The following is a 23842-nucleotide window of genomic DNA, read 5'->3' as shown; positions in this document are numbered from 1 at the left end:
CATCCCAAAGGAGCAGGCCGCCCGGCCATGCTTGACTGCATAGACATGGCTGATGGCTGAAATAATTCTAGAAACAAGGCATAAGTGTGCACTAATGCGGATGAAGGGAGTGAGATCTAATTTATTATCGAAATATGGCTGGACACGAAGCGGGGCGATCGCTTCCTAACATTAACACTCGAAATTGGCCCTCCTATAGTTTGCCCTGTGGGCTTTATTGATTAGGTGTATCCCATACATACGGGACCTTCTGTTCAACCCTTATCTCTGGCGGAATTCCGCCTCTCTCTCGTTGCCAGTCTTCCTCTCGCTTGGTGACCTGAAGGCTCTCGAAACGGGTCTATCTAGGAACTCTCATTGACTGGCACCATGGACGAAAAGGACGCCAGCGCTCACGACCCGTATCCAACGGATAAGGAGCAGACCCCATCGTCGGACGAGGAGGAACAAGAGCTTCACAATTTGACACGAATCGCCTCTACCCGAACTGGTCGAAGGATTTCCCAAGCTGCTACGATCATTGAAGAGGATGACCCCCGTTTGGATCCCGCCAATCTGGCGTTCGATCAACGTCTCTGGGCAAAACTCGTCCTAACGGCCCTAAACCAGTCAGGCATTGTACAGCAGACGCAGGGTGTCGTTTTTTCTAATCTTTGCGTGTCTGGATCAGGCTCAGCATTACAGATTCAGAATACTATTGCTACGCAGTTGGCAGCTCCCTTCCGCGCTGCCGCGCATGCGCTTTCAAGACGAGCGTCCCCTCCACCAAGGCAGATCCTCCACAACTTCGATGGCTTCCTCCAGAGTGGAGAGCTCCTACTTGTTCTCGGTCGCCCTGGAAGTGGATGTTCAACATTCCTGAAAACCCTTTGTGGCCACCTGGGTGGTCTGACGCTCGAACCTCAGAGTACCATTCATTACCAAGGGATCGAATATGAGGATATGATCAAGCACCACCGTGGAGAGGTAGCTTACAACAAGGAAGTCGATCAACACTTTCCACACCTTACCGTTGGTCAAACGCTTTCATTCGCAGCGCATGCACGGACCCCTCAGAAACGAATTGACGGCTTGACACGCTCCGAATATGTGGATACCCTCACACAGGTTGTCTTGGCTGTGTTTGGCCTCTCACACACCTATCACACCAAGGTAGGGGACAACTTTGTGCGAGGAGTTAGCGGTGGTGAGCGGAAGAGGGTCAGTATTGCCGAGATGTTCGTCTCAAGGTGTCGTATCGGGGCTTGGGATAACAGCACGCGAGGTCTCGATGCGTCGTCTGCTCTAAAATTTGTCAGGGCATTACGTCTTTCTGCCGACATGGGTCGATCGTGTCATGCTATCGCTGCATATCAAGCTTCTCAGTCGATGTATGATCTCGTCGACAAAGTCGTCGTCCTATACGAAGGTCGTGAGATCTACTTCGGTCGCCGCGATCGTGCAGTACCTTACTTCGAGGAAATGGGCTGGGAACTACCAGATCGTCAGGTCAGCGGCGACTTCCTGACTTCAGTTACTAATCCCGGCGAACGAAAAGCCCGTCCTGATATGGTGGACAAGGTGCCACGCACGGCGAAGGAGTTCGAGGAATATTGGAAGCGAAGCCCCGAGTATAAGGAGCTCTGCGGTCAGATAGAGGAGTATCAACGCGCTCATCCACCGGATTCAAACGAGGCCAAAGCATTCAAGGCCAATCATGAAGAGCAGCAGGCCCGCCATACTCGGCCACGCAGTCCATATCTGCTCTCTGTTCCGATGCAAGTCCGTCTCTGCCTACGCCGGGCTTTTCAGCGACTACGAAACGACCTACCAACTGTAATCGTTACGGTAGTGACACAACCCATCCTGGGATTGGTGATAGGCTCGATTTTTTTCAACTCTGCGCCCACTACCGCCACATTCTTTCAAAAAGGGGCTGTGCTATACTTTGCTGTGCTTTTCAATGCCTTGATCGCACTCAATGAGATTATTCAACTATATAGCCAGAGGCCCATCGCTGTGAAGCAAGCGGGTTATGCGTTCGTCCATCCCTTTGCTGAGGCTTTGGCCAGTTGGATCATGGATCTGCCTATCAAATTCACACGAGGTACTCTCTTTTGTGTGATTCTTTATCTGATGTCCAACCTTCGACGAGAACCATCGCAGTTCTTCATTTGCTACATGTTTCTGTTGACTTCTGTCTTGACGATGTCCGGGATTTTCCGTAGCTTAGCTGCAGCTACAAGGACAAGCGCGCAGGCAATGGCAATGGCTGGTGTTTGTATCTTATGCATTGTGGTATACACTGGCTTCGTGTTGCCGCAACCATACATGCACCCGTGGCTTTCATGGATCCGCTGGGTTAACCCAATCTACTATGTGTATGAGGCCCTGTTAGCGAACGAGTTCCATGGCAGGGACTTTGAATGCGCATCGATGATCCCAAGCTATGCTGTTGGCTCATCCTTCATCTGTTCAACCGTGGGTGCCGTCGCAGGACAGCGGTTCGTCTCCGGGGACGCTTATGTGGAGCAGAATTACCAGTACTACTACAGCCATGTTTGGCGAAACTACGGAATTCTCGTCGCCTACCTGGTATTATTCACCGGTCTCTATTTGTTTCTTTCCGAATACAACTCGGTTGAGACATCCAAAGCAGAAACCCTCGTTTTCCGGTCTGGTCATGTTCCGCAATATCTACTATCCTCCGATAAGATCGAAGATGGAAAAGCGCCCCCAGACAAGCCCGAAGTGCGGGACCAAGTAGATGCTATTAACCTTCCTCAGCAAACAGATATCCTCTCGTGGAAGGGCCTCAATTATGATATACCCGTCAAAGATGGTACCCGGCGACTTCTTGATAACGTAAATGGATGGGTTAAGCCAGGCACTTTGACCGCGCTGATGGGGGTTTCTGGGGCCGGAAAAACTACACTTTTGGATGTCCTCGCCCAGAGGGTATCTATTGGTGTTGTTACCGGCGATGTTCTGGTGAACGGAAGAGCTTTGAAGGCTAATTTTCCACGAGAAACGGGGTATGTTCAACAGCAGGATCTTCATATGGAGACAACTACGGTCCGCGAGGCCCTCCGCTTCAGTGCCATGCTCCGTCAGCCCGCATCAGTATCTCAAAAGGAGAAGTACGAATATGTCGAAGAGGTCATCAAAGTTCTACGCATGCAAGACTTTGCGGAGGCTGTTGTGGGTTCTCTGGGAGAGGGCTTGAATGTGGAGCAGCGAAAGTTGCTGAGTATTGGTGTTGAACTTGCTGCGAAACCGACGTTATTGATATTCCTCGACGAGCCGACCAGCGGTCTAGACTCACAGAGTTCCTGGACAATCTGCGCGCTCCTGAGAAGGCTTGCCGATCACGGTCAGGCAGTCCTTGCCACCATCCACCAACCGAGTGCCCTGCTGTTCCAGACCTTCGATCGCTTGTTGTTCCTAGCTAAAGGAGGCAAAACTGTCTACTTTGGTGATATTGGAGACCAATCCCGCATACTTTTGGAATACTTTGAGCGCTGCGGTGCTAGGCCCTGCGGGGACATGGAAAATCCGGCGGAGTACATTCTTGAAGTTGTCGCCGGGGAAGCATCAGAAGGCATTGACTGGGTTCAGAGATGGAACGATAGCCCTGAGCGCAAGGAGGTCCTCGCAGAGCTCGAACGTCTTCAGGATCCGCAACAACAGCCCGAGCCACGAGCCCGGGATGGCGATAGCAGCAGTATGGAATTTGCCATGCCTTTCACCAGCCAACTCTACCACGTCATGAAGCGTGCGTTTCAGCAGTACTACCGCCAACCGGAATATGTGTTTGCAAAGTATTCGTTGGGTATAGCGTGTGGATTGTTCATCGGTTTCTCTTTTTACAAAGCGAACAACACCCAACAGGGTTTCCAGTGTGCTCTCTTCAGTGTCTTCCTCCTGGCCACGGTTTTCACGACCCTCGTCAATCAGATCACTCCCAGATTCGTTGCGCAGCGGGCGTTATATGAAGTCCGGGAGCGGCCATCCAGGGTTTACTCGTGGAAAGTATTCATTCTCTCAAACGTCTTCGTCGAAATCCCCTACCACTTTGTTCTGGGGGTTTGTGTCTGGGCGTCGTTTTACTGGGCTGTGATGGGCACGGGTCAAGATGCCGAGCGACACGTCCTTGCCCTTCTCTACATCGTCCAATTCTATCTGTATGTGGCCAGCATGGCTCACTTCGTGATAGCCGCAATCCCCCAGGCACCAGTGGCAGGCATATTTGCCATTCTCATGTTTGCTTTCGCGTTCATCTTCAATGGTATGCTGCAACCACCCGGAGACCTACCCGGATTCTGGATTTTCATGTACCGTGTCTCCCCTTTCACGTACTACACGGCCGGAGTCGGCAGTTCAATCCTTCATGGCCGCCCGGTGGAGTGCAGTACTTCTGAGCTCAGTGTTTTCGACCCCCCATCCAACTACACCTGTGGACAATACATGCAGAAGTATGTCGAAGCCGCCGGAGGCCAGGTGTACAATCCAAACGCCACCTCTGCCTGCGAGTACTGCTCTATGACAGTGGCCGATGAGTATCTTGCTCTTCGCTGGGTCTACTGGAAAGACCGCTGGCGCGACTACGGAATTTTCTGGTGCTATTTCGTATTCAACATTGCCGGTGCCGTCATGTTGTATTATGTCTTCCGAGTGAAGAAGTGGGGAAAGGGGAAATAAAATAATCAACTGACTTTCTTTTTCGACTATATCGACCGACTACTCTATATACACATTCGCTGCTTTTTGCATATAGCTGGTTTCGGATTTCACTACTTCTACCTGTTAATACTCGTTTTTTTTTCCTATACATATATTTCTGCTGCTCAAGCGAATCTGTTGATAGCCACAGCCCCTGCTATATAGTTGGATCAATCATATGAGCGACTTTTTTTCCTTTTTTCATGCAACCCTTGTAATGATCTACTATCCAACTTGGGATAGAGTTGAGGAAGTAGATTTCCGGGCATACCTCGCGCCCTACGTACCTAGCCAAAAAGTAGTCCCTGACTCCCTCCCTTTCACCCCTCTATTGTCAAGTTCCTATTATATCACCCTCGGATGCTCTACTCTACTACTATCGACCAATAGCTACTGACCAGTCATCCAGATATAGATGATACACAGTAAGGTTCTCCCCGCCACCACCACCACCACCACATGTAACTTTATTGAATTACGTATACATCATTGTAAAACGATAAGTTTACTCCCTCCCTGCTGCTTTCTATGTCCCCCCCTCACGCCAGTCCTTTCAAAACAACCTATCACTTAAAACTTCTTTCTAGTTCTATTTTCAGGACTTCGTGCCGTAATAGAATGGTTGTTGTTGTGATTTATAGTAGTGGTAAGTAAACCGAGTAGTTCTTTGTGTGTGGTGGAGAGAAGAGAAAACTAAGGCTTATTCTAATCCTACTTAGATTATAAGATCAGTCCGTTCTTCAACAATAATCCGATGTGGTGTAACGGCTAACATCGCCGTCTTTCACACGGCAGCTCGGGGTTCGATTCCCCGCATCGGAGATATCTTTTTCATAATTTTTTTTTCCATCTTCAATTTTCTGTTTCTATTAGGAATAGAGTAGAAGAACAATCAAGTTTCTTTGCTTGGTTTGGTTCGTTTTCTTCTTGTCTTTATTGTGTGTACGTAGCTACTTACTGTCTCGCTCGACTGTCCGGTGCTCTGCTGTTGGTTCAGTCATCTGTCTGTAACTTTTCCATCGATTATCAATGGGTGTAGGACCATAGGCTGGTTTGAAAGTAGTGTCTTTTGATTATCTCCAAGCAACAAGGCAAATTAATAACAACAGTACATAATGCAAAGTCGTGATATTCACATAATCGGGGGGTAGAGATATGTAGATATAAGGGGGGAAATGATGACCAAAACGGAAATATAAGGAAAAGGGAATTTCATCAATGAGACGCGACTCGGCGCGTCATTGAGTAAGAGCGTGATGCGGGGAGGATGAACAGCCACTTCAGACAAAACTCCGAGGAAATCAACAAGGAAAGACAGTCGAAGATTCGTAAGAAAAACCGAGCAACGCAGTAGGAGGTATCATATGGTAAATCCCGGAAACACGCCCAATCTCAGTATCCAAGCAGTAGTTCCACCTACTGGCGGACTATTTGCACAACTCGCTAGCCTTTAAAAACGATATATCGCTCCATGAATAAATGTGCAGTGGTTAGAAATGTGGAAAAGAAAAAAAGTCCCCCGATTTGTAGGTTTGCTGTTATTTTTAGTCTTCCTCTTTTTTTTTGGTCGTTTTATTGTGTTTGGTTCATAACGTGGGGCTGAAGTCGCTCAGTCAATCATCATGCGATTCGGCACCTGGCCCGAGATGTTGGAAGACAACTCAGTTGTCTTCTCATCCTTGTCGCGGGACTTCTTCTTATGCACGTGCTGCTTCAGACCCTTGTGGAAATTGTGCATGCAGATGCAGGCGTTGATGATCGTCAAAACGATCAAAAGAAGTGTGATCACAGCGAAGAATGTCAGAGACCGCCGGGCGGGCAGGTACTCTTGATAAGTTTGAGGCTGGTACATGCGGACCAGCTTGAACAGGAAGTAGGCCATAGCCGCGAAGTATAGAAGCTGCGATACCAGTTAGAAGATATTCAGACCTAGTGAAGGATACTATAACGTACAATGACGATAATCATTCCGATCGAGCTCTCTCGCTTGACGAAGATCGCAGCGCAAACAAGAATGAGAATCGTAACGGGAATGGCAGCCGTTGTGAGACCGAATTCAACATCCGTCTTGTTCGTCACAATGACAAGGAACTGGACCGTGAAACCAAGGAAGAAGAAGAAATCGAACTTCAGCAGAGCGATATAGATCTAGAAAGCTTGTTAGTTAGGTTCGGGTCCCACTTCGGCGGGCATGCAGAAAAGTACCTGATATGTAAGATACCGGCGCTTCATTCGCAGATCGGCGCTGATATGCTTGTAGATCGACCATGCAAATTCATCGTAGAGCTTCCAAGCGATAATCATCATCAGGACAGAGCCCATGGCAACGACGCACGGAATGATAATCAGAAAAGGCTCCGTTTCCCCCCACACGTCTACGGTGATGGCGCTTTCGGCCACAAGCATTTCGATGGAGTCCTTGATCTGCTGGACTTGCACCGCTCCGTAAATCAGAAGACCGAGGTTGCACACGCACAGACCGATGACTTGAATGGTATTCTTGAGGCGTAGAGCATCGTAAACGAGGATCAACTCATATATAAAACCGAAACAGTAGAGTGCCAAGAAGGTTGTTACAGTCTTGGATGCAGTCGAGACTTCACCCTTGGGAAACAGTTGGATCTGGAAGTTTGCGAAGACATAACTATTCGTGCGGTAGTCAGCATAACCACTCGGAAAGATTCATAACAACGGGTTATGAAGGCCACACTTACGACTCGAGGGCAAGGGTAATGATGGTCTGGACGAGGGTAACAATGCAAAAGGACCAAGTCCAGAGCGAGTTTGGCCGATACATCCTGTGTCGCTTTGGAGGATTCGGAGGAACATTCGTATACCCTTCTCGGGCACGGAAACCGCGTCTAAAAGATGGATCGAAAGTGCCCCCGAGCAGGGAGGCCCGCGAATTGTGGGAATAAATCTTGACGAAGTGCTCCGTTACGGAGCTAGTGTCCGTCGGAGGCTCAGGATCGGGATACAATATGACGGTTCGACCACCCGACGGCCGCGAAAATATGGCAGAGGTAGAGGATCAAGGATACAGGTTCGCGAAGCGGGGAGGTGACAACCCCAAACTGTGCGGGTTGCGGCCGAGGCCTTGTTTTTGAGGTTGTCAGGAGGGGGATTTCAGGAGGTCGGGGTTCTCGAAGATGACGGGTTCTGAGAGGAGGACGACGACCACTCGACGACAAGCGTATAAGCCACACCAAGCCACACTTAAGACGGGGCTAACGGGGCGAGCGGAGGGTATCTTCGCCCGGAGACTGGCTCGCTGCAGGGTGAAGGAGGAGGATGAGAAAGTCTCGGGGGGGAGGAGGCCGTAGGATTGTTAAGCCGTGATGCGAATTGTCGTGTGTTACCCTTGGGCGGGGAGGCTCAGTCCGATGATCGATGGTTCGGGATTGGAGGGAGGTCTGTTGGCGTAAGGCTGAGCACCTGCGGACTCAATACCAAGGCCCAGTGTCAGTTGGAGAGGGCAATAGGGAGGGGAGAGAGAGACTGAGAGAAGGAGAAAAAGAAAGAAAAGGGAATAAGGAGAAAAATGCTGCAAGAGATGAAAGGGGAAGAAAAACGAGTGTCGGGGGGAGGGAAGGAGGAAGTATGAATGTGAGAGGTGGAAAAGAAAGGCTGGGAGAAGAACGATGGAAGATGATGAGTGGAATGAGAGAGAGAGGGAAAAACGGAGGCTGCTGTCAAGCTAAGCCCGAGATGTGAATAGTAGTGAACCAACTGACAGAAGAAGACAATTCCAAACGGGATTGATTACTCACGCACTTTTTGGAGGAGAAGAAGAGGAGGAGGAGGGGGCTGCTTTCCGGTCGGGGGAGGCGTATGTGGCATCCAGGGTTCAGCTGGAAAGTCCAGACGCAGCAATGGAAGGGAAAAAAAGCGGGAAAAGGCAAGTGATGATCACAAAAATCAGCAGAGGGTTGGACGATGCTCTGCTCAAGGCTAGACTAAACCCACACCTTACATGACAACCCAGGTTTAGTCGCAGTCAAGCATATAAGCGACGGTTTAAACGGCAAAGCAAGATGCGTTGGGGTTCACCCAAATGTGCCAGACTCCGTCCGTCCTGGGCCCCAATTTTCTTCTTCTAATTTTATGATGGGTTTTATCATGGCGTTCGGCTTATACGCGGGATTGAGCCAAGAAGCTTTTAATCTACCCACGGTAATTACGGGAGCACCTGGAACCATTCATGGGAAAATACTCTTCTTCTTCTTCTTCTTCTTCTTCTTCTTCTTCTTCGGCTTGCTATTGCTGTGGCTGATTATCTTCACTGTTCCCTTTTCCCTCCTTGGGCACTGACTGCTTCTGCTTACGGAGGAGCGATGAGTGTTTGTTGTGGTGATAAATTAATCCTTTTAATTCGGTGTTGTTGTTGATTTGTTGTTATTCGTTATTCCGGGTCTCAGAACTGGATCCCGTGCCTGGGCTAAACTCGAGAGAGAAAGGAACTAGACTCGATTGTCTCCTGAATTCGTCGCGTCGCAGTGGGTCGGACCCATGGACCGGCTGCCTTTTGAAACTGGGTTCCCCGATTACGATATTATTAACCCTTTAGTAAAATGCCGCGCGTTACCTCTAATTCTCAAGCCCTATTATTACTTGACTATCGTAGCTCCAGAATTTTGTGTGCACTTACTCGCATCTTGCCCCAAAGGGGGCGGCGCATCCGAGCTATACAGAGTCCATCGTAGTTAACTATCGCGCTGCTTGCGGAGATACTGACAAAACAGTCACTTCAATAAGTTGGGACATTGAAAGATCGCATTGATTTGGGATGACTTTACTGGTTGATCATCGGATTATCTTGATGCTTCAGATTATCAGATCTATCCCAGTTTTTTAAATGTAGTATCAGCAAAGTGCAGCAGTTCTATACACCATGGCAATGGATGTGGGGGAATTGTCAAAGTTCACAAGTGGCGGAAGAGCTGCAAACCAACGGCTCGCGAGAAAGTATAAAATAGGCAAGCATTGGGAATCGGGGGCGGCAGGAGATCCATATCTATAAGGAAGGCACGTAGAATGCGATCTACATGAGAATAATCCACGATCATTTCATGTAGGTACACATGCCCACTCTACAATTTCTTTGACCAAAATTCATAATAAAAAAAAGAACTCACCATATCTGAATTGTTGTACCCCATACAAGCCAAAAAAGATCCCGCTTACAAAAGATCTAGGACTAGGATGTCTTAGGCAACCATTCCACTGTTTACTAGTTAACCATCCACCACAGTCAACAGTGTGCAGACTAGATAAACACTGCACCGAACTACCTCCCCATCGAGACTAGCGCGCGTCAGACGGGCTTCCCTTTGCCCCGGAGATGGAACGGGGCCAGAATTGGGGCCAAAATTGTGGTGGCCGGCTCAGATCAGACCAGATCCGTGGCTCAACTTCCTGAAACCTAGTACAATGTGCGGTGTCACTCGTGTGTGCATGGCAGTCTCTGCAGGGTCAGCAATGCATGGTTCAGCCAGGCAAGAGAAAGAGGTATGCATCTCTGCCTTGCTTCTGCATGAACCATGAATCATGAAACCATCGGGAAAGAGGTCCAGGTCGATAGAATTTGCCTTAGGCAGACGCATAACGACATTTAAGCCTCTTCTCACACCGGGTTACGTACCCATCTAACCTTATTGTCGGAGTCGACGCCGAACCGACGAATTAGCTAGACTTGATAACGTGTATACACAATAGCGAATACGAAACAGTAGATACTCCATCTATTTGAGAACTTCATTGCATTCCGGAGACTCCGGTCTCACCTTAATGCAAGCACAAGCACCAATGCAGTTCTCAAACCAAAGTGCTGAAAGCCACAGGTCTGTGAGCCCATCAAATCTTCTAAGATTGTGGCGTGTGGCTATTTTAGTGCGCATTTCCCTTCCCCTTGCTGCTTCTCCATGTGCCATTCGACGTGCTTAGTGCGCCCCGGTGAAACAACGGCATTGTGCGAAGCACCCAAGATTTTCCGCTGTCACAGATTGGGGCAGTATTGCTATGGCGACACAAGTCATTGAAGGTCCGAGTCTTCTCTACGCTTTTACAGCTTATACACTCTAGCCCGGCTAGTGAAGAATCCGTTCTAATTGGTTGCCATGTCAGGAGAACTCTTCCAACGGCTGTCGCGTCTATGTGGCTGCCTGCCAGCGGTCCTGAAATGGCATCCATGGGCCGGATCTCTGCCGGTTCAACTTAAGAGTGAAGCTTCCACGTGAGTGGCGGGTAGACAAACGAGTCTGCTCCGCAAGAATGGATAATTCAACCGCGCGAGACTGAACTGCTCCACAGTGTTTTCAGGGACACGCATAGGGCTCGTGGTTTTGCCCCTTTTAGCCGTAGACTAGACTATCCGTCCCTAAAGCATCACTTTGTCGGAGCTGACCTGCCTGATTGTGGAGTGGAGTCAAGATCGGATCCAAGGTTCTGGATGGCGCACAATATATCTAGCAGTCTACAAACTTCGGACCTTCGATCGTCACAACCTAGCAGCTTCAAGGTCTAGAACTTGCAGTGGAGAGCGATGGAATGGAGGGAACCGTAGGCCAGTGGTTCAGAGCCTTATTTCGTAATCGATCAAGCTACATAGTAGTTTGGAAGTCGAAGAAACTACTGATGCCAGAGACTAGCTTAGCTATCAGTAAAATTATATTATGCGCATCCATCACACATGAGAAGGTTGAACGGGAAGGAAGGAAAGAAGACAGAAAAAAAAAGGGAAAAGGAGATAGAAAAGATAAAAAAGAGAACTCCGATGCGGGGAATCGAACCCCGAGCTGCCGTGTGAAAGACGGCGATGTTAGCCGTTACACCACATCGGACTTGTTGTGAAATAAGTACCCAACTTATGTTATATTAGCTACTCTCTTAAAGTATAGCTCTTGGCATTACCGTAAATGACGGTACCTTCCGCCAGCTGGAAATCGTGAGCGTGGCCTCTTTCTGGCATCTCGCGACCTCACCTCCCGGACCTCCTACCAGTATCTCCTCCTCTTCTACTTCTCAGCCGACTCCTTCCCTCTTCATCGGCCAATTGCTTCCGTGCTTCTTGTTGTCATTATTGTTTAATTCAGCTTCACTTTCTTTGATTCTTATCTTCTTGAATCTCCCTTATTCTTCAAAATGGTGAGCACCCTTGTCCTGCCGATCCTCTTGGTGGCTATCGTTGTCTCCCAAGCGAACTGGACCAGCCCATCTACGAATTGTGACAACTACAGTCAATTAGACTAAGAGCAACCTAATCTAACATTTCTACTCTCTTCAGGCCTCTCCCCGTGCTGCTTCCCCCATGACCTCCGGTGCTGAGTCCGGTCCCGACTCCAAGTCTGCTGGCGCTGGCACCGGCGCCTCTGCTGTCTCCTCCGTCAACCGCCCTTCCTCTCCCACTCCTCCTGGTGGTCCCCGGGCTGCTCTGCGTCGTCGCGCGGCCGCTGACCACAAGGAGTCCCTCCGCAATGCCAGACCCAGCTCGACTCGCGCCGCCGGTGCTGGTGGCTCCTCCGGCACGATGCTCAAGCTTTACACTGACGAGAGCCCCGGTCTGAGGGTCGACCCCGTCGTTGTCCTGGTTCTCAGTCTGGGCTTCATCTTCTCCGTCGTTGGTCTCCACGGTAAGTGTTCTTCCTGGGCAGTCTTTGGAACATTCAACGATCTCTAACGCGCATATCCAGTCATTGCCAAGATCACCCGCAAGTTCTCCGCATAAGCCGCTGAGATGCGACTTGTACTCTCGTCTTGTTGCTGTCTCCTGATTCTATAATACGTGATATGTCTGGCTCGTGTCGAATGATTCGGGGTCGCGCGCGAGATCAGCAGCGCGAGGATCAAGCGAGGCCAGCGAATCCATCATCCAACCTTTTGCCCTTCGATACATATACCCCTGGTGTCCCTTGCCTCTTTCTTGTGTGTGCTGGTAGTGGGGAAGGCACATGCCGATCTTGTGCTTCTACAATTGGTCCAAAATCTATCTGCAGTATAGGATGGAACAATCATCGCTATAAAAACATGCCGTGCACTTGTGCCCATCAACCATTAATGAAGAGCCTAGTTCCGTGAAGAAATGCGTTTTGTGTAATATAGTACTTGTCAATGAAAACGAGACTCGTCGAAGCGAACCCTGTCCCAATTCTTCTTATTTTATAATCCCCACAACCACTCTCCATATCCCTCATACTCCCCGCGCAGCAATCACCCCCCGAATCTCCCCAGCCCTCCTCACCAACTCCTCCACATCCTCCACCTCGGGCCCAGGCAAAGAACTCACATACCCAGGATACACCTCCCGAAACACCTCCCTCTCCCCACCCCCCTCATCCTCCTCCCCCTCCCCATAAACCGGAACCAACTTAACATGCGCATAATCCACCTCGAACCCCTCAAACACCATCCCACACCTCCCCACCCCCAACGCCTCCATCAACACCCGGCCAACCGTCCACGCCGCCCCCACCAATCCCTTATATTCCTCCTCCCCGAGCGCAAATATATCACTCCCCAAATGCCTTCGTGGCACTAGCACCGTGAACCCGGGGGTGTTCGGGTATGGCGTGAGAAACGCCACGTGGGACTCATCCTCCCAGATACGCCATTGGGGGTGCTCGGTACCGCGGATTATGTTCGCGAAGAGGTTGGTGTCTGTGGACGGGCCGTGGAAGGTGTAGTTGGGGGTGGAGAGGGTGTGAGTAGTGATGGTGTTGGCTAGGTGGGTTAGTTGGGCTGAGGGCATGCGGGGGCCGGATTTGGATGTTATGTAGTTGGGTTGGGAGGTGGTGGTTTGGGGATCATGGAAGGTCGTTTCGGGACTTAGTATGGGCGTCCAGGTGTTTGGTGAGGGGAGGCCGTGGAGCGGGAGGAGGGAGATGGTCCTGTTGCCGGAGGTTATTAGGGCGATGCGGGGGGTGTGGTAGGTTTGTTTTAAGATAGGGGTTATGGTGCGTAGAGTGAGGAGGGTGGTGGTGAAGGTGGATTTGGGGAGGGAGAAGAGCGTGGTGGTGGTGGTGGTTAGGGTTGCGAGGGTGTGGCCTGGGGTTGTTGGTGTGTGGGAGAGGCTGATGGTTAGGTCGTTGGTGCGGTGGATTTCGGTGGCCATGGTATTTTTTGGTGTGGTGGTGATGATGATGTTGTTGGTAGATGGTTCGGTTCTGGATGTGGTGGGCTGTGGATGTTTATGGGATGGTCCTTAATACTAACCACTTAGTGCTGATGTTATGATTGCTTGGTGAGTCATGCGAGGCTTACTAGCAGTGACTAGACTCATTGTATACTATGGTGATGGGGCGGTGGTACTATTAGTTAGATCATGACGGTGGTGCTGTGTCAGTCTAAGAGGGTTGGTAGGAAACTCAGTAGATCGTGTATATATACTCGGTGCGGATCTAGATCACTGATTACGCTGGGGTAGGTTTATGGCATAGTCATATCATGGGCACCCCAATCGTGAACTATCACCCTTTTCAAGAGGTTACTAGTACTCGGTAGTAGTATCGAATGTACAGGCAATGTATATTTTGTGCACAAACCTCTCAAATAGACTATGATCCAATGGCATGAACTAATATATATCATGTAAGTAAATCCAGATACCAAGTAAGGATAAGTTAAGGGCCTAAGGTGAATACACGTGGGTGACATATCCACAAGCAAGGCCTGCCCTACGCAGTACGCACAGTACTGAGATCTGGCATACATCAGATAAAGGCAAGATCAGTTGCCCCTACTCAGACACCCACCAATTACAGGAATCGAAGATTGATGGAAAATCCCCGGTTTCCAAAACCACGAGCAGTGGGGAAGACCCCCAAAGCATTAGTGGCAGGATCGAGTAAGTAAACGAAGTAACTGATAGAGCGCTATCATCAAGGCTGCTCCCTATAAAACCATAAACTCTTGGCAAAGAGAAAGGCTGCACCAACACACCAATCCATGACTTCGCTGACATCCTTATCTGATAGTCTACGGTTTCTTATCATCGTCCGCTCCCAACTCGGACCAATGGGCGTCATTGCGCTGACCTCCGCTGATAAGAAGCATTTCCGCCTCGCCAATAAGCTGCCCGGACCCGATACGTTGATAACCCACTTGGGGTTCGGCTGTTGATTTTGTTGCAAAGAAAGTGGAGAGGGCATGGGATAATCCATGTGTATGCTTATGGAACTGTGGAACGATGGCACTTACTCGATGACTCGGTTCTAAACTCACCTGTCGCTAGTCCACTGCCATTGATGTTACACCCCCATCTGATGAAAGCACATTACGAAACGGCCACCGGGAGTTTGTTCTTATCAGCCATTCGCTTCCCCAGGCCTGACTCCTCGGATCCAATGATATTGGATCGGTAGTGATTCATTCAATATGGCTTTCCCGCCGATCACCAGCGTGTCTGCGAGGTCGGAGATTTTTCGAGGGTCCCGTGCCTTATATGTTCTTGCCTCTGCCGCCATGCTCAGGGCCTTGTCTCCATCAGTCATTGTCCAGCCATAGCAAGGCATCGTTTCGCGTGTTCAAACACTGCCAACATGTCTTCAGACACAGTCACATTCACAGCGCCTCTCTCGCAAGGGTTTGGCTATGGCATCATCATTGGTCTGGGCTTTGCCTTCGCCCTGCTCATGATCTTCATCACCTGGGCTTTGAAGCGGTGTGTAGTCTAGTCCCTTTCCAAACATGGATTTTCTTCAAGTATGGTATCGCAAGACTAACGGGTCTCACATAGATACCAGAATGAAGTGCAGACATCGGAAATGTTCTCCACGGCTGGAAGATCAGTCAAGTCGGGTTTGGTTGCCGCGGCAGTCGTCAGTAGTTGGACATGGGCTGCAACTCTTCTTCAGTCGACCACTGTGGCCTACGAATACGGCATCTCGGGTCCTTTCTTCTACGCATCAGGTATGTACAGCCAACAGCAACACGCCGAAGACATTCTGACTCGGTGATACAGGTGCTACGGTCCAAATCATCTTGTTCGCTACCCTGGCCATTGAGCTGAAGCGGAGGGCTCCAAATGCGCATACCTTCCTCGAAGCTCTTCGTGCTCGATATGGAACCGTCGTGCATGTTGTTTTCATCGTCTTCTGCTTGATGACCAACATCCTCGTTACCGCCATGCTGCTGACTGGTGGTTCTGCCGTCTTGACGTCTCTCACGGGGGTAAATACAGTTGCTGCCTGTTTCCTCCTGCCGATTGGTGTCGTGCTCTATACCCTATTCGGTGGTATTAAGGCGACGTTCATCACGGACTACATGCACACCGTTGTGATCATTGTCGTCATCTTCATCTTCGCATTCTCTGCCTACGCGACTAGCGACAAGCTTGGATCTCCGGGGGCTGTCTATGATGCACTAGTAGCAGCATCGAAACTTCACCCAGTTGAAGGCAATGCCGAGGGAAGCTATCTGACCATGAGGTCAAAGGAGGGTGGCATCTTCTGGATTATCAACCTGGTCGGTAACTTTGGGTACGTTAGCCACCACACTTCCTCATCGATTGCTTGCTAATGAATGCAACAGTACCGTCTTCCTCGACAACGGCTACTACAACAAAGCCATTGCCGCGAGCCCCGTGCACGCTTTCCCCGGATATGTCATTGGTGGTCTTTGCTGGTTCGCGATTCCCTGGCTGTGCGCCAGCACTTTGGGCATGACTGCTCTCTCCTTGGAGGGCACTCAACGCTTGAGCTCCGACGACGTCACAGCCGGTCTCGTGCTGCCCTTTGCTGCCGTCAAGCTTCTCGGCTACAGCGGCGCAGTTTGCACGACAATCATGATCTTCATGGCAGTCACCTCCGCTTTCTCCGCCCAGTTGATTGCCGTTTCATCCATCTTCACCTACGATATCTACCAGGCCTACATCGACCCATCCGCCAAGGGCAAGCGTCTCGTCTGGGTCTCGCACATGACTTGTGTGTTCTGGGCCATCGCCATGGCCGGCTTCTCCACCGGTCTTTACTACGCTGGTATCGGAATGGGTTATCTCTACCTGTTGATGGGCGTGATCATCTCCTCTGCAGTCTTCCCCGGCGCCATGTCCCTCATCTGGAAGCATCAGAACTGGATCGCTGCAGCCGCCTCGCCACCCCTCGGCCTCGCCGTCTCCCTTATCGCTTGGCTCGTGACAACCAAGAAACAATACGGCATCCTGACGGTCACCACGACAGGCGCAAAGTGAGTCCACCCCAATATTTTCTCTCTCCAAACAAGCAACTAACAAAACTCCCGCACCAGCTACCCAATGCTCGCCGGCAACGTCGCCGCCCTCCTCAGCCCCGTGATCTTCTCCCCAATTCTCACCCTCATCTTCGGCTCCCAAAACTACGACTACGGCACCATGCGCGCCATCCGCCGCGTCGACGACGCCGACGTCGCCGCCGCCGCTCACATCGACATCGAACTCATCCCCGGCGAGATCAACACCCAGTCCGCCGCCCAGGAGGAGGAAGAAACGCGCAAACTCAACCGCGCTGCTCTCTACTCCCGCACCTTGACCATCTTCATGGTCCTCTGCTTCCTTATTCTCTGGCCCATCCCTATGTACGGCAGCTCGTATGTCTTCAGCAAGAAGTTCTTTACCGGTTGGGTTGTTGTCGGTCTGATTTGGCTGTTCTGTACCACTTTCGGCGTGGTTATTTTCCCGCTGTATGAGGGTCGGGAGAGCATTGTGAGGACGGTGAGGATGATGGCGTTGGATATTACAGGGAAGAGGGGAAGAAGAAAGGGAATGATTGTGGGGGAGATGACGAGTGGGGATGTTTCTGGGGTGCAGACGCCTGTGATGGAGAAGAAGGAGGCTCTGGAGAAGTAGGGCAGTCAAGTTGTAAAGGCTTGGTTATCCTGTTGATGAGATATGTGTTTGATGTCTGGATTTGTTGGGTTTGGGATGGTTTTGATTGGTTTTTCTTCATCTGTTTGGATATATACCCCATTCGTTACTGTATAATGTTGAGTTCAAATAGTACTATGATAATATGAGTTCATATAATATACTGCGCAACCCAGTAGAGTGAATAAATCGGATTTGATACAATACATGCGTGATAGCTAGTAAGCTAACCACCAGACACAAGGGCAACAAGCAAGCAAGCAAGCAAAAGGTATTTGATAAATACAGACAACGGACCATCAACCGATCATAATACATCATCAACGAAAACAGAAGTCAGAAATAATCATCACTTATACACATGGTTCTGCTGCTCTGCCTGCTGCTGCGGCGGCGCTACCACACCCCCGGACGCCTGTGGAGGTGGGCCTGATGCCTGCTGCGGGGGATAGAAAGGTGCACCGCCGCCATAGTACGCCTGCGGTAATTGGCCTGGTACGACACCCGGAGGTGGTCTCGTCTCTGGTGTGATATCAGGGCGGTCGCTGCGATGATATATTAGTTTCTTTACTTTCCCTTCCCTCTATACTGGTATATGTTGGGATGGAGTTACCGTAGATCCTGCGTAAAGCGGCATGTGTAGCAGGTTACTTCCTAGGATGACATTAGATACACCCCGAAATGCATATAGGTTAGGATGAAGATGATATATCAACATACCTTATACTTATGTGTTGCGAGCGGGATGACAGGCTATATGGGGATATACGGTCAGTTTAGTCCGGCGTCATGCGGACGGGGGACATAATTACAATGAAGCAGACGGTGAACCACGGCCTAGTTGTTAACCATCATACATTAGCATAATTACGACTCCAAACATATCCTCAACCAAAGGTATTAGTGAAGTATAAGCTTACCATCTCGTCAAACAATGACCATTCCAATGTTGGCCTAGATTAAAAAGTAAGACGGGTCAGTCAATAATCGAGTAAATTATTGGTTGGGTCAGGAACCAGAGCTAAAATTAGCAGTCATGATTGTCAGGGTCCAGGGGACTCATACAGTTATAGCAGAATGCGCGGACATTCTCGTATCCTTCTAGCATGGAAGTGAACTCTGAATTCCTTTGGTGTTAGTTTTGGCATCTTTCTTGTTGGTTGGGTGTGGGTTCTTGTGGAATCGATATCCATAAGGGTCGTCGCCTCGGTCGGTGGAGTAGGAGGGAAGGGGAGTAGATAAGTCACATACCATGTGTTCCGAAGGTGATGCAGATGGCCATGTTGGCGGCTTTGGAGTGCTCTCAAGATGAACAAAGGGTGGGTTGGTTTATTCTAACTAAGGAGGTAATAAGACAGGAATCGGGATCGCGTTGGATCATGTAATGCGACGTGTAGAGGGATAACATTGGCAGCAGTCCAAGTTAATGGGAAGGGGGAGGCAGCCATATAATAAACTGATTGGGGCTGACGTGTGGCGCTGTGGCTTGGCGCGGGTTGGCACTTGGCGTTCCGCACTCGGCGGTATCGTTGCGTTGCTGGGTGTGCATTATATATTTAGTAGTAGTGATGGTTGGCAGTGTATCCCGCATGCTGGAAAGCCTACGTGTCTACGGTGCAGCACTGCAGTAGTTATGCGATTGGATCAACTTGTATTCACTACTAGGATATTTTGAAATGATTAACAAAGAATTGGAATCAAGTAGCAGGTAGATGCGCGGAAGAATCACCGCCGCGTTGTGCCCTCTAGGCAAACCCCGCAGCATTTCGTTCGGGACCATATGGCTGCATTTCCTTCCAGCGCTTGCATGGGACCTTTCACTGCACGTTACTTCTGCTTGAATTATCCGAAAAGGTTATAGACATCGCCTGGGCGATTCAGACCGGTGTCTGCGGTCGTATGTTCATTGGGTCTTGAAAAGGAGAATGGCGCAGTGCCCGAGGTAGAAGTAGATGAAGTGTTTCGTCTCTGCTCGAAAGTTAGTCCTTACCCCTGATACCCAGTCAACGTCACTCACCATGCGTGACGAAGCTGCCAAAGTTCCTCCCGACGACACAGTGCCATGTCGCACCCTTGCGCGAATCGAACTGTGGATTGTGAGCAATGAGCTGTGTGTTCGGATACAAATGCGCAGTGCTGACCTCTCGCTTGATGTATTGAGCAATATCCTATCGTCGTTAGCAATGGTAACCAACAGAAAATGCCGAACCTACCTTCTCAATGTGGTACTTGTCCATTGCCTCAATTGCTATCCATCGTATTAGCTCTCCTTTTCCAGGTAACCCGTAGGGCTGACCATACCAACTTCAACAGCCTCCTGCTGCATATCCTCCGTCTGCCATGCTGTGAGCACAATCCTTATTTACCTCCAGCAATCCCTCTTACCATATCGACGGACTTGATCTGCGCTGAACGGTCATGTTAGCCATCGTTTGACGATGCCGCGTTCGGGGACTTACCCTCAAGCTTATCCTTCTTTTCGCTAGCCATTTTGCTGGACGTCGATGAGAAATGAGTAATAGGTAAAATGAGCAAAGATTCAAGACACGGATCACCACTTTCAATTTAGTGTACAAAGACGTCCCACGAAGCCCAATGGAAGTATTGGGAATCAACATTGCCGGCTGCGCGCAATGGACGCCGCCCGGATCACGCACGGGCCAGGCCGCCCTGCTCACCGCCCTCGGCACTATAAGGAAGCAAAAAAAACATTCCACCAAAATTTTTTCGAACTTTTTCTTTCCAAACTATTTCAGTGGCACACATTGTCACAATCATGGAGAGCACCAGAGTATTTGTCTCTGGCCTTCCGCCAACCTTATCTGATGATCAATTGAGGAAGCACTTCGCTACTCGCTTCCAAGTCACAGACGCTCATGTATTGCCTAAGCGCAGGATTGGCTTCGTGGGCTTCAAGAACCATGAGGCCGCCCAGCAGGCTGTGTCTTACTTCAATAAGACTTACATGAAGATGTCCAAAATCTCAGTAGACATTGCTAAGCCGGTATGTGCTCTACTCCCTATCCACACTTGCTTTGTTTCTTTTGTTTTCCCCGCTGACAGTCAAGGTGGTCTTGTGACTGACCAGTAATCTTGTAGATCGATGCCGAACCCACTCGCAAAGCTGGAAAACATGATAAGATCTCTGCAGGCGACGCCGCAGATACTTCCCTCAAGCGTAAACGGGATGGCGAAAGCGCCCCGCAAGACGCTCGCTTGCAAGAGTATCTCTCTGTAATGCAACATTCGTCTAAGACTAAAACATGGGCAAATGATGATGTGCCCAAACCGCCGGAGCTTGACTCACCTGCAGAACAGCCCGCTGAAGTAGAGGAGCAACCTCAGGAGCTTACATATGCACAAAGGAAGAAGGCGAAGCTTGGCGATGACCATGATCGCTCTCAGGAGATGCACACAGCTGATCGCGAAGCCCATGGATCACCCGAACCCATGGTGGTAGACCACAGTGGGGAAGGCAACGCCGAGGCCCCGGCAGAGCAGGATGATACTGTCGCCGAGACCGAGGCGCCAGCTGTTTCGGATGCGGACTGGCTCCGGTCCAAGACAAGTCGCCTTCTTGGTCTGCTTGATGAGGAAGAGCAGGCGGATTTCGACGCTGCTGCGCAGCAGAAGGAACCCGCAGCTCCAGAAGAAGCAGAGGACCCAGGTGCTGACTCTAGGGATGCCCAGATTGTCGCTCCCGCGGCCACTGAAGCCAAGACGGTTCAGGAGCCGCAGGTCGACACGAATATCGACGGCATTCGTCTATCTGCACGTCTGTTCGTGCGAAACCTTGCTTACGACACGTCGGAGTCAGATCTCGAACCGCTATTTGCTCCTTTCGGACGAATTGAAGAGGTTAGTAATTCCCTGAGTTTTAGTTCCTGCCATCCACGACCCCCCACCCAGCTCAATGATGATCGTCCTGATAGGGACATCAGATGCAAAGCACATGATGTTACCAGGAAAGAGTATTTTAGTAGATGCCTCTTGTTATCTGATGAGCTACACACCTTAATACTGCTTCTTGATCACTCATTAGTTATTTGAATTATGCTAATGTGCCTAGATCCATGTGGCTTTCGATACCAGGGTTAATACCAGCAAGGGGTTTGCCTACATTCAGTATCTCGACGCAGATGCGGCCGTAGAGGCCTACAAGAATCTCGACGGAAAGCATTTCCAAGGTCGCTTGATGCATATTCTGCCAGCAGCTGCGAAGAAGACTTACAAGATTGATGATGCTGAGCTGGCGAAACTGCCTTTGAAAAAGCAAAAGCAAATCAAAAAGAAGATGGATGCCTCGTCTTCTACGTTTAGCTGGAACTCTCTTTACATGAACGTGAGTAGCTCGCACAATAGCCGCCAGTATTATACGCTAATATATTGCAGACGGATGCCGTTATGTCTTCAGTAGCTGAGCGACTTGGTGTTTCCAAAGCGGATCTTTTGGATCCTACTTCATCTGACGCTGCTGTGAAGCAGGCCCACGCTGAAACCCACGTAATCCAAGAAACGAAAGCTTACTTCTCAGCTAATGGGGTTAATATTGAAGCCTTCAAGCAGCGGGAGCGTGGAAACACTGCTATCCTTGTAAAGAACTTCTCGTACGGCGTCAAGACTGATGAGCTCAGGAAAATGTTCGAACCATTCGGGCAAATAACGAGGTTACTCATGCCCCCTAGTGGAACGATAGCTATCGTGGAGTTTTCGAGACCAGATGAGGCTCAGAAAGCTTTCAAGGGACTTGCCTACCGGAAACTCGGAGACTCTATCCTCTTCCTGGAGAAGGCTCCCAAGGATCTGTTTGATGCTGCAGCCGTGCCACAGAAGGCAACCATAGAGACCAAGGCCGTCTCTCAAGGCTTCTCCACTGCTGACACTTTCGCGGCAGATGAGGTTGATGACCTTACGCCCACTACAACCCTCTTCGTAAAGAACCTCAACTTTGCTACTACGACCCAGAGTTTTGTGGACTTATTCCGGCCACTGGATGGCTTTGTGTCTGCTAAGATCAAGACTAAGCCTGACCCTAAGCATCCCGGACAGACGCTCAGCATGGGTTTCGGTTTCGTGGAGTTCAGGTCGAAAGCTCAGGCCCAATCTGCGCTTGCCGCCATGAATGGCTACAAGCTTGATCAGCATGAACTGGTAGTTAGGGTGTCTCACCGTGGAATGGATGCGGCTGAAGAGCGGAGGCGTGAAGATACCGCGAAGAAGGTTGCGGCCAGAAGGACGAAGATCATCATTAAGAACTTGCCGTTCCAGGCCACCAAGAAGGACGTTCGGTCACTCTTTGGAGCCTATGGGCAACTGCGCTCTGTGCGGGTTCCTAAGAAGTTTGACAGATCGGCTCGCGGTTTCGGTTTTGCGGATTTTGTAAGCGCTCGCGAAGCGGAAAACGCTATGGACGCGTTGAAGAATACCCATCTTCTGGGCAGAAAGCTGGTCCTGGAGTTTGCAAACGAGGAGGCGATCGATGCCGAGGAAGAAATCAAGCAGATCGAAAAGAAAGTAGGGGAACAGATGGACAGGGTCAAGCTACAAAAGCTTGCCGGGCCTGGGCGCAAGAAGTTCACTGTAGGGGCCCAGGACGGCGAAGAGGACTAAGTCCCTGCTCTTTCTCCCTGTTAGTAGGGACAGACAATAGCAATGGTACGATTTTGATGTTTATATCCCTTGCGTCTCGGACACTGAGCATGGAGTGCGGACGCAGGTTAAACACGTTCCTGCGGCTGTCAACACGTACATACGCGCGCGTCCTGCAGAGTTACCCGTCCGCTCGTGCAGTGAAGTCTTTCATCCGAGTCTATTCCTGTCATCCCATCCCGGGTTCCTTTATCCTCGCCGATTCAAGGCTTCTTACCCTTAACTCCTTATACACCTAGTTGCTCGAACCCTGGATATCCAAGTGAAGACTGGTTGGTCCTGGGATTGTCCAATTTGTCCAGGCCATACATTCCAACATGATCTACGTAACCACCTCTTACATTCCACTCCCGTGGCACTGGACGATGTCGTTGGCCACTGCTCATTCCAGAGGATGGCCATTGCCACGGACTTGGACGTCTAGCTGCTCCAAAACGTATCTCAAATTAGCAGTCACTGCTTGTCTCGTGCACTAAAACCTCCGAGGAGCAGCTTACTGGTTCGTGCTCAGGGAGCATCCCTTGCATGGGTCTTCCGCTTGTTCCCATCGTGCAGTTCCTTTCCTCCTGATTTGCTCGGACACAGGATCTTCCTTCGTTCATAGCTCGACCTGGACGCGTGAAGCTTGGGAGGAGATTCCTTTCCCCGCCTTGAACAGTT

At 50.1% G+C, this 23842-nt stretch overlaps 8 protein-coding genes and 2 non-coding genes across 10 annotated transcripts; 5 read left to right on the top strand and 5 right to left on the bottom strand.

The window, feature by feature from the left end:
- Nucleotides 1–369: 369 nt before the first annotated feature.
- On the top strand, nucleotides 370–4680 carry AKAW2_20548A (uncharacterized protein; the record flags this gene model as incomplete). The annotated part of the gene is made up of 1 exon (XM_041685273.1): nucleotides 370–4680. The coding sequence occupies one exon, from the start codon at nucleotides 370–372 to the stop codon at nucleotides 4678–4680; it is 4311 nt and encodes a 1436-aa protein (XP_041539374.1).
- Nucleotides 4681–5451: 771 nt separating this feature from the next.
- Nucleotides 5452–5523, top strand: AKAW2_t20013A. Its single transcript has one exon. It is a non-coding gene; the product is annotated as a tRNA-Glu (tRNA).
- A 787-nt stretch (nucleotides 5524–6310) lies between these two features.
- On the bottom strand, nucleotides 6311–7498 carry AKAW2_20547S (uncharacterized protein; the record flags this gene model as incomplete). Its single annotated transcript, XM_041685272.1, has 4 exons — nucleotides 6311–6601; nucleotides 6655–6849; nucleotides 6907–7345; nucleotides 7416–7498. 4 exons carry the CDS (start codon nucleotides 7496–7498, stop codon nucleotides 6311–6313), a joined length of 1008 nt encoding a protein of 335 aa, XP_041539373.1.
- Nucleotides 7499–11468: 3970 nt separating this feature from the next.
- On the bottom strand, nucleotides 11469–11540 carry AKAW2_t20012S. Its single transcript has one exon. It is a non-coding gene; the product is annotated as a tRNA-Glu (tRNA).
- A 301-nt stretch (nucleotides 11541–11841) lies between these two features.
- Nucleotides 11842–12376, top strand: AKAW2_20546A (SEC61-beta family protein; the record flags this gene model as incomplete). The annotated part of the gene is made up of 2 exons (XM_041685271.1): nucleotides 11842–11844; nucleotides 11984–12376. The coding sequence occupies 2 exons, from the start codon at nucleotides 11842–11844 to the stop codon at nucleotides 12374–12376; spliced, it is 396 nt and encodes a 131-aa protein (XP_041539372.1).
- A 510-nt stretch (nucleotides 12377–12886) lies between these two features.
- On the bottom strand, nucleotides 12887–13975 carry AKAW2_20545S (HIT family protein; the record flags this gene model as incomplete). The annotated part of the gene is made up of 2 exons (XM_041685270.1): nucleotides 12887–13896; nucleotides 13957–13975. 2 exons carry the CDS (start codon nucleotides 13973–13975, stop codon nucleotides 12887–12889), a joined length of 1029 nt encoding a protein of 342 aa, XP_041539371.1.
- A 1258-nt stretch (nucleotides 13976–15233) lies between these two features.
- Nucleotides 15234–17515, top strand: AKAW2_20544A (sodium:solute symporter family protein; the record flags this gene model as incomplete). Its single annotated transcript, XM_041685269.1, has 5 exons — nucleotides 15234–15355; nucleotides 15431–15603; nucleotides 15656–16172; nucleotides 16225–16878; nucleotides 16939–17515. The coding sequence occupies 5 exons, from the start codon at nucleotides 15234–15236 to the stop codon at nucleotides 17513–17515; spliced, it is 2043 nt and encodes a 680-aa protein (XP_041539370.1).
- A 367-nt stretch (nucleotides 17516–17882) lies between these two features.
- On the bottom strand, nucleotides 17883–18815 carry AKAW2_20543S (rhodopsin family protein; the record flags this gene model as incomplete). The annotated part of the gene is made up of 7 exons (XM_041685267.1): nucleotides 17883–18078; nucleotides 18147–18187; nucleotides 18254–18286; nucleotides 18346–18370; nucleotides 18454–18487; nucleotides 18599–18652; nucleotides 18785–18815. 7 exons carry the CDS (start codon nucleotides 18813–18815, stop codon nucleotides 17883–17885), a joined length of 414 nt encoding a protein of 137 aa, XP_041539369.1.
- Nucleotides 18816–19436: 621 nt separating this feature from the next.
- On the bottom strand, nucleotides 19437–20023 carry DYN2 (dynein light chain DYN2; the record flags this gene model as incomplete). Its single annotated transcript, XM_041685266.1, has 7 exons — nucleotides 19437–19501; nucleotides 19551–19620; nucleotides 19675–19701; nucleotides 19747–19781; nucleotides 19835–19868; nucleotides 19919–19941; nucleotides 19993–20023. The coding sequence occupies 7 exons, from the start codon at nucleotides 20021–20023 to the stop codon at nucleotides 19437–19439; spliced, it is 285 nt and encodes a 94-aa protein (XP_041539368.1).
- Nucleotides 20024–20309: 286 nt separating this feature from the next.
- mrd1 (RNA-binding ribosome biosynthesis protein MRD1) lies at nucleotides 20310–23143 on the top strand (the record flags this gene model as incomplete). Its single annotated transcript, XM_041685265.1, has 4 exons — nucleotides 20310–20537; nucleotides 20633–21391; nucleotides 21603–21875; nucleotides 21926–23143. 4 exons carry the CDS (start codon nucleotides 20310–20312, stop codon nucleotides 23141–23143), a joined length of 2478 nt encoding a protein of 825 aa, XP_041539367.1.
- Nucleotides 23144–23842: the final 699 nt, after the last annotated feature.

This window comes from Aspergillus luchuensis, chromosome 2, assembly GCF_016861625.1.
Source record: "Aspergillus luchuensis IFO 4308 DNA, chromosome 2, nearly complete sequence".
Classification (NCBI taxonomy): domain Eukaryota; kingdom Fungi; phylum Ascomycota; class Eurotiomycetes; order Eurotiales; family Aspergillaceae; genus Aspergillus; species Aspergillus luchuensis.
Note: the sequence above shows the minus strand (reverse complement) of the source record. Positions and strands in the feature narration are given on the sequence as shown.